The 9,477-nt window shown below is 39.2% G+C and overlaps 1 protein-coding gene across 2 annotated transcripts; it reads left to right on the forward strand.

Annotated features, from left to right (window-relative positions):
- The first annotated feature begins 3,738 nt into the window (after positions 1–3,738).
- On the forward strand, positions 3,739–9,477 carry LOC101064595 (ras-related C3 botulinum toxin substrate 3). Of its 2 annotated transcripts, XM_003977975.3 has the most exons (6): positions 3,740–3,921; positions 5,088–5,159; positions 5,851–5,968; positions 6,716–6,778; positions 7,251–7,410; positions 8,376–9,477. In XM_003977975.3, exons 1-6 carry the CDS (start codon positions 3,887–3,889, stop codon positions 8,504–8,506), a joined length of 579 nt encoding a protein of 192 aa, XP_003978024.1. In that variant the 5' UTR covers positions 3,740–3,886; the 3' UTR covers positions 8,507–9,477. The 2 variants fall into 2 exon arrangements, with proteins under 2 accessions (XP_011617542.1, XP_003978024.1); XM_011619240.2 differs by lacking the exon at positions 6,716–6,778 and having other exon boundaries at positions 3,739–3,921.

A 9,477-nucleotide genomic window follows, 5' to 3' on the forward strand; every position in this document is an offset into this window, starting at 1 on the left:
AGGAATTGGGTCAGCGGGGTCAGAGGTCAGCATACAGCTATGAAGGTGGCGAGACCTGTAGATGGATACACAGAGGGAAGGGGGAGAAAAGCAGAGAAACTACACAAGAAATAACATCCATCACTGGCCTACTCGGAGAGGAGAGGAGAGGAAGCCATGACCACCTGACAGAGGCCTGTCAGGTGATCATGTTTCTGGACCCCAGATCAGAAATGAAGCTAGGCATGCATAGCTTTAATTTATATGTACAGGTACAGACCCACAAGACCCACTCAACGCCACAGATACACTAACTGTCTCCGAAGAGACCTGGCCAGACAGTGAGAGGGGAAGAGTCCGTGCAGGAAGCTGTGGAGAGTGAATTAATCAAAAACACTACCATAACATGGACAAGTTTATGATGGATGTTCGCATGTAAACACAACACAGAGGATGACACATTGCCTAGCGTGCCACCAAAGCAATTTACATTTGTGACAAAGACTAGAGAATATGATACACATAGTTTGCTTTTGGCTTCACCTGTACAATGATGGGTAATGAGGAGAGCCTGCAGGGTTGGCTGTCTTAAAGCACTAGGTTGTGACAGCTTGATGTCAAGCAAGCTAAGGTGCCACTTGGAGAAAACACATCCAGAGCACAAAGACCAGCCAGTTGACTTTACCATACAAGATTATTTCTTTATAGGATAATGTCAACAGATGTCATTTTATCTAATTAGAGAACAATGAGTCAGTCACCTTATTTTGTATCTTTTACTCCTCTACTTTTCTGAGGTGATCGATGGCCTATCCCTGGAGGCAAATGGTCTCTTTATTCTTTTTATTCTATCTATCTTCTATCTCTATTGTTTTATTCTAGGTTTTAGTAACCTTTTTCTAATTTGGTCCCCTTTGTGCAAACAGCAAATAATCAGACTCTGACTTAAGTCGTTTAGCAATGCTGAAGTAAGTAGTAGTAAGACACTAGTTATTGAGCACAGTATGCATTATCAGTATTCGTACTCAAATGATGTATTCATGAGGACATTTCCTGAATGTTAGCTTCACTCCACTGGCTGCCCAGCCATTTTAGAATACAATTTAAATTTCTTTTATTTAACTTTAAATTCCAATTTATATTGACCCATGCGTACCCACCCACTCTCTCTGGTCAGCTGACCACCTGCTCCTGAGTGTTTGAGATCAGGCTTTGGCTGTTGTGGCTCCAAAATTATGGAACCTTTTGCCACAGCATCCTCCTTATCTGATTATACATCCTTTCTTAAAACCCATCTCTTCTCCTTAGCCTTTGACACCTACTGAAATGTTGACATTATTTTATTTGAAAAGTGGTTTTAGTCTGGTGTTTTATGTTGTTTTTTTTTTTTTTAAATGCCTTTTTAAAACTTAAAAAAAAAAAATTTAAAACCTTATTTGTTGTTTATCCTTTGTGTTTGGATTTTTTTTTTCATTTTAGTACTTTGGTCAACTGTAGTTGTATTAAATGTGCAGTATTAATAAAGGAGGATTGGATAGATGACACGTGATTTGATCGATGAGTAATGAGCCATAGTTTTAATATATTTTGAGGATAATCAGCTCAGAGAAATGCAGAAAAGTACAAATAAAATAAAAATACTAAAAAACACTGTCAAAAATTTAGGTGGTGATATAAATCTTGCAATTATGGTCCGGCACCCCCACATCACAATAGGAAACATGCAACTGTGTTCGGACAAATGTTCAAGGAAAAAAAAGTATATTAATGAGCAAATAAACCAATAGTCGAGACATGTTTATTCTTTTTTCATTTATCCTTTTGTGGGCAGGCTGGAATACAGGGTTATTATGGACAATTTTCTTGAAGCGTAAAAAACCTGTTGGGGGAGCCGAGCTCTCCTAACTCCCATAATTATAAAACAATGAACAAGGTTTTCAAACATCTTGAGGAAACAAAAACCACACCATTGCTATTGCTATTTGTGGACTTTTTGGCCTACAACATAATCTAGCATCACATTTGTACTGACAAAAATCAATAATTTAAGTTTAGATTTTAACATTGTGTCCTGGATCCTTGATTTTTAAAGATCAATGAATCATAAAATTGTTTCTAGGCGCTTTACAGAATCCCAAGGCCTGACCCAACAAGTAACAGAGGCAAGGAAAAACTCCCCTGTAACAGGAAGAAACCTTGAGCAGGACCGGGCTCGTGTAGGGGGATCATCCTGCTGATCCAGGACACAGAGAGTGAAGGTGAATCTACTGTATACATTTCAGGGGAAGTGACATCATCCACTGGGTCACCCCACAACTGTTCTTTTCCCCATTCTTTACATTTTATGCACAGATGACAGTCAGAGTAGCCATGGCAACAGACTGAAGTTTCCCGATGACATAGTTAATCCCCTTTTATGATGATAAAAATATAACAATGACAGTGTCCGTATTCAACTGAAGAAAACTAAGGACATGTGAATTGATTTTGGACAAAACCCTCTGCCAAACACAAAACTGTAATCATGGGGCAGAAAGAAGATAAGGAGTATATGAAGAAGACATGAATATCTGGGGTCCGTAGTGAACACCAAGCACAACCTCTCATGCCATGCTGATGTTTTGGGGCAAAAAGTACTTATTGGAGTTTTTAATATCAGCCCCACATGCATACTGTGTCTCTATCAGACTTTTTTCATACAAGTATATATGATGACGATAGTGTTGTTAGTTTGGGCAGAAATGTTGCAGAACCAGGCTCCAATAAGAACCCTGGGCTGAATAAAGAAGAAGGGGATATAGGACAGGGGAAGAAAAAGAGACACATAAAATGCATCTTAGATTATATTAGTTATACTGAAGACACAGATATAGGTCACTGCACAACTATGGAGTCAGTGATTATAGATAAATGCAGAGAAAGAAGAAGAATTACTGAATGACATTAAACAGTAACCTACAAAATTTGAAGTGTAGAAGAAAGACATTTGTCTTTGTTAAATGATGAAGTCAAAGAAGCCTGTCAGTGGATCATGTTTCTGTACCCATAGCTAAGGCCTATAGCAGCAAGTAGCTCTCGTACCTGGACAGGAAGCTGGTTCCACTACATGGGGTGCTGATAGCATTAGGCTGTATGGGGACGGGGCTAAGAAGCAGAGAGTTGTTTGTTCAAGCCTCGGTTGTGGACAAAATTTGGAAGGTGTGCTGTAGCAGGAAAGCTATGCCCTTTAGCAAAATGCTGCCCTGCAATGAGCTGGTGGCCATTACTGTTGTGGAGATCATGGTTTTACATTTGCCTAATACAATGTGTATTTGACCCAGGTGTAATGAAAACATTAAAACATTTTTTCTTCAGTACCAGCACATCTACAACCTTCATCGTTTGCGGTAAAATAAAACAAGTACAGTACAGGAGTGGAAAACAGCATTACCAACTATTTGCTCCGGAATACATTTTACAAATTTCGAAATCGAGTAATCATTGACAACAGCTTATCCTGTTAGCTATGGGTCCTGGCTTCCTAGGTGACATGAACCTATTATTCTGATAATAGCTCTGACTTTAAGATTTAAATTGACATCTGTTGTCATGGTACTGTTGATGTAAAAGCGGTAGAAAGCGGAGGGGTGGATGAAATATGGCTGTTGTGCAGTATTTGAGTTGAGCAATGGCTGGTGCATATGAAGTGACGTGACGACTTCACAGACGTTGATCTTTGTCCCTTTAAATACACTCGGTGGTTTCCGGACATACTCGGAACTGTCCGTCATCAACCCCTTTCACTGCGGCTCGATTGCCGAGTGTACTGGCCCTCCCTGCTGCCCGTGTCCGTTATCGTCAGTACAGATATCACCTTTTAATTTAAAGACCACCGCCGGTTTCACGGAAGGTTCCAGCTCTTGGACAAATGCAAGCTATCAAATGTGTGGTGGTTGGCGACGGGTAAGCATTGACAGAGCCCAAGCGGGAGCTGGTTGTCTCTCTTGTCGGCGAGGTGCCCACAGAGGGATGGATGATGAAAGAATGTTGCGTCGGACAAAACGGGATCATTTTCGTTTTTTGTCCTGTGTATTTTTAATGATTGCTGGTTTCTTTCATTGTCTTGCATTTGCATCTGGTGCAATCCGACTGATTCCATTGTGAGGGTAGATGCAGAGAGCTTGTGGGGATGTGAGAATCTCCCCGCCTCATAGGCCACCAGAGGGAGGCTTAAGTGCTGATGCACACTAAGAAATTTGGCCGTGTGACGGGCCCCGCTGTCCTCGTTTTGCTCACACTGCTTTCAGATGTAATTACAATGAAATGCGCCATGAACCCAAATGCTCGTGCGTAAATTACTTTTTGCAACAGTGATCTAAATTAAATTATTGTATGTTAGAGGTCATTCGCGCCAGTGACACTCCCCGATGTCATGTTTGGCTAAATACTGTTATTTTCTAGAGAGCCTTTTTCATGAGCGTCCATTTCTTTTACATATTTTGAAAGGCAAGATGTAATCATGAAGGAAGAACTGGCGGATTCTTGATTCTCACTGGTTGGACATCCAAAATAAAATATAGAGTAAAAATCTTACTCTATATTTTATTTTAAATATCTATTTTACTGTAAAATAGATATTTAATCATCTGAGCGAAACGTGGACGCCCCAAACAATTGTATTTGCCATCTGCGAGTGAAATGTCTTCAGATTCAATTTCACATTTTGTCACCTTTATTGTTGCTAAGAAAGAAAGGAACACATCTGTAGGTTGTTCAATCTTATTTTTTAACAATGTTGGATGACAGCCATAATTTTCTATGTATTTGATTATACTACCACACACCTGCTACCAGTCCAGGGAGGATCAGTACACTGTTAGGTCTGCTTGTGGGGCACAGTAGAGGTTTTGTGTTTCTGTTTATGTGCATGTATGTTTGCACGGATAGAGAGGGAAATCCAGTGTCATAAGGTCCTACTGTGTCCTGAAGGCAATATGAATGAATGTAGGCCAATATTAGTGTGGCAGAGAAAGGGAGCAGAAGGCTTTTTTTTTTTACACACCTAGATTACAATTGGGTTAGTAGACAAGTGTGGCTGTGTTAACACCCTCTGCTCTTCTGCTCTTCAGGGCTGTGGGTAAGACCTGTCTGCTAATAAGCTACACCACCAATGCCTTCCCTGGTGAATACATCCCCACTGTGTGAGTAAAAACACATTTCACATGTTTTTAAAGCTATTTGATGCAGAGAAACATAAATGTGGGCAGTGCTGACGATTATGCTGTATTTTCATGATTCAGTAAACAAACTAGTTAGTTCTGAGAAAAATAAAGTATATTTGAATATGCACCTTATTTGAAGTCCTTAATGTGCATATAAAATAGCTACCACCACTGACCACGGATAGGGGAATATGAAGTGTAGACAAGGCTATGCTATTTCTGTAGAGTTGTTATTCGAATACAGAGCTGCAGCATTTAAACCATGCAAAAACTGAAATATTAAAACCCATTATGAATTTAAAAAGAGATTACAAACATATTAATAGATCAAATCCACTAGCTGCTCTCAGAATGTTGGGGAATTACGATTTGTCAGCACTTCTACCTAACAATTTGTTTTGAAGATTTTTGCTTCAAATTTAATGGTAATATTTCCACCACCAGACATCATATTGATAAAGATCTGGGGACGAGCCAGAAGGCTGAAAATGTTGGAAATGAGTGAAAACAGCAATGACCAAAACAGAAATTGTTGTTGATGTGGTCTTATCTGCACAAGTGGAAATGAACTTGATAAAGGTTACGAATTAGCACCCATGATGATTTAGAAGAAAAAGGTTTTACATTTAAAACTATAGTTGACTCGGTGTTATACTTTGTGTTATTTCAGCTTTGATAACTACTCTGCCAATGTCATGGTTGATGGGAAACCAGTAAACCTGGGCCTCTGGGATACAGCAGGACAGGAGGACTATGATAGACTGAGACCACTCTCTTACCCACAGACGGTATTCAATGCTCTTCACTCACACATGAGCTGCTCTAAAATTAATGTATTTTACCTTTAAAGTAAGCATTTGCATTCTCTGTGTGGTCACATACTTCATTTTTAGCGGCGATTTTCTAGCAAGCATCCTGACAATGATTATATCAATTTGTAAGTTCAGATGTAATTTTTTTTAAACCAAACAAAATGCTGATTAATACCTCAATAATGAAGGTAGTCTTTCCACCATTAATGTATTGGCTTTCATTTGAAATAGTTGGCAATTGTACAGATTTGATAAAAATTAATCTTGCTGAGGCAGTAATTTAGTGTAATATTATGCACTTAAAGACTATATGATGATTACTATAACATGACTTAATGAACTGAAGGCTCCAAAAGTCACTCAAATTACAAAGCTGCTTATACAGTGCCTCTGAACAGTGAATAGAAAACAAAACAATTGCAAGCATATTTCTTTTTGCATCTATACATGAAAGCACCATGTTCAGTATTATATAAATGCAGAATTTGATACAGGAAAGAAGAACAACAGGAATATCATATAGTTTTAAATGTAAACATCACCAATTGCCCCTAACTGGTTAAACCAACTAGGGGCAAAGGTGCTGTTTCCATAATCTGAACCATAAAGACATTTTTACTTTATCACGTGACTTTTTATCTTTTAGGAACTATTGTTGCCATAGAAATTCATACCTTTGCACAGACTTTGCTTGCAACCAGTCATCTCTCTGGTCTCTCCCAGGATGTGTTCTTGATATGCTTCTCCCTGGTCAGCCCGGCTTCCTTTGAGAACGTCCGAGCTAAGGTCAGTAAGCTGACTGACCACCCCCCCCTACACGCCGAGTCTGACCACAAGGAGGCACATCTATGGCTCTGCCTGGTTTCCCTTACCACTTGATCAGACCTCGGGCTTCCAACAGTCTGAGTTTGGATCTGCTGACTTGTTGTGAGGCGAGGTCTGAACAGGCCTAAACATTCTGCAGAGGGAGGCACAGTGGCTGACAGTGGTTTGATCTTCTGAGCATCATGAGGTGCTCTTCGACCAAATCACAATTTTCCTGAAGGTCTGGCCTTCATCTGCAGAGTCTTAGTCCTTCTCTGACATTTGTAAGTGTGCCTAAGGCTGTTTTGTGACTAAGCAATTATGTCTGATAGTACCGGTAATGCTCTAAAGGCGTTCAGCATTTTGTCTAAGCAACCTGCTAACTGCTGTCTTTCTCCTCTCTCAATGACTTTGTTCTATTTATATGGCTCTGAATTTGTGTGTGGTGCCTCAGTGGTATCCTGAGGTGAGACACCACTGTCCCAACACACCTATCATTCTGGTGGGCACCAAGCTGGATCTTCGTGATGACAAGGACACCATTGAGAGGCTGCGAGACAAGAAGCTCTCCCCAATCACTTACCCACAAGGCCTTGCCATGGCAAGAGAAATTGGTGAGACTGTGGTTGCCATGTGAACAACGGCTTTTATTTTTCCTAGTGGTTAATGATACACTAGTAGCCTTTTAATAACAGACCACTCAAATGTAAAAGTCGGGCACCTTTATAAAATGGGATGCATGCCATCTTAGCCAGGATTGTGTGTAATGGAACAGTAGAAGTGTAAGTAGAACAAATCAATGTCAATTTAATGTAATGGACAAAACAGTGTTATTTTGTTCCATTTTGTGGTAGAATTATCTATAAGCACAATTTATTGTATAACTTTGATTAATATTTTGCGTTTATTTTAGCCTACATAAGTTGTCTGTGTAGATTCTCAATCATCCAGGTCATTGTATCCAAGGTAGTTTTCTATGTCAACTGGACAGGGTTTCTTCTCTTGAAGACGTTTCGCCTTCTATCCAGAAGGCTTCTTCAGTTCTGAAATCGCTGGGAAGAGAGCTTGAAAATATATAGCCACTGTGGACCATCTGCATGCTAATGATCTGGGTGGTCACCTGAGAGTCGTTAGCAGGGTCGTTGGTCGGGTCGTTCACCTAGTGAAGAAACCCAGTCCAGTTGACATAGAAAACTACCTTGGAGCCTACATAAGGTCATTTTGTCTATATTCTTAAACACACATCAAAAGCAGTATAGGAATAGGACAGGATGTTGTTATTAGTAGTAGTAGTAATAGTAGTAGAAGTCAATCAATCAATCAATCAATCAATCAATCAATCAATCAATCAATTGTTTCTAGGCGCTTTACAGAGTCCCTGAAGCTGCAACAATAGGCTAGCTAATACAAATATAAAGTTGTTGATGATGAGGATCTCCTCCTGCATTTGTGATTTTTGATAGAACTTCTCTGGTCACATGATGTTAACATTATTGTAAACATTACATGCTGTCTGATTCTGAATTGATATGTTTGAGCACTGACTGTAGCAGCATTACATTTTTGTTGCTTTTGCCAGGTGCCGTAAAATACCTGGAGTGTTCTGCACTCACCCAGCGGGGCCTGAAAACGGTATTCGATGAGGCTATCAGAGCTGTGCTGTGCCCTCCACCAGTGAAGAAGAGGGGTAAAAGGTGTACCATGTTCTGAGGAAAAACCATTAGTACTCACCACATCACCATCAAGAATAACCACTACTTCTGAGAAGATGACCGCTGAAAATGGCAAGTCTAAGCGTGCATTGCTGAGATTACTTTCTTTATATTCGTGTTTTTTCAAATTAATTTTGGCAAAGATCTTTTTTTCATTAACTGATTGACTGAAGTTGTTGGTAAGGCATTGTCTTAATACTGTCTTGATTTTCTCAGTCATGCTTGTTTGATTTTACAGTGTTGTCTAAACAAAAAGTGAAATTTTGAAACTTTACAATTGAGCAACACCTGTTTCACTGCCTGATGTAATGAGGGCATTTTATTCTATTCTACACAATGTATATGATTGACAAGTATTAAATCATTGCTTTTAGAAGAGTGAGGATTAAAATTTATAAACACATTTCATTAATTGTAATTTGCACATTTTGCCAATCATACAGAGTAATAAAGAACTGTTGTTGGTAATCAACATTTGATCTTTTTCTTTCTCCTGTAATGTGAAGCCTATGACACAGTATGTGATCAAACAATTGAACTTTAGAAAAGTACGTAAGCATTTCTAAATTTTTACTAGGCTTTCTTTTTCTCTCAATGTGAAAAATGTGATAATTTTCTTACATACATCTGATAGTAATCGAGAGTTTGAAACTGTGAACAGATGAGCATGCCAAAAGGCGGGGGATGTAATAACTTTGCCCAGTTCTGTGTCTCATGGTGGAGGAGCTTGCATGGATCTTATAATAAGTTCTGTCTTAAACTGTCCAATTGTTTACGTGTGTATATGTATGTGTGGGTGTGTGTGAGTATGTGTGCGCACGCGTTTATAAGTGTCAGTTTCAACACATTTCATAGTTTGACAATTGGGGTAGTCCCTAAACACAGCATTGATTTAAGCCAAGATTCCTGTCAAGTATGGTACCAGTTCATCTTGTAGTGTAGTTCATTCACAAGGAATTAAAAAAAAAA

Source organism: Takifugu rubripes, chromosome 1, assembly GCF_901000725.2.
Source record: "Takifugu rubripes chromosome 1, fTakRub1.2, whole genome shotgun sequence".
NCBI classification, from domain to species: domain Eukaryota; kingdom Metazoa; phylum Chordata; class Actinopteri; order Tetraodontiformes; family Tetraodontidae; genus Takifugu; species Takifugu rubripes.

What these genes read in the sequence shown, in the direction of transcription:
- LOC101064595 (XM_003977975.3), top strand. Translation starts at nt 3,887, where the DNA reads ATGCAAGCTATCAAATGTGTGGTGGTTGGCGACGG. An exon ending in TTGAGAACGTCCGAGCTAAG is followed by an intron (nt 6,779 to 7,250) that starts GTCAGTAAGCTG and finishes GTGGTGCCTCAG; the next exon opens with TGGTATCCTGAGGTGAGACA. An exon ending in TGCCATGGCAAGAGAAATTG is followed by an intron (nt 7,411 to 8,375) that starts GTGAGACTGTGG and finishes TGCTTTTGCCAG; the next exon opens with GTGCCGTAAAATACCTGGAG.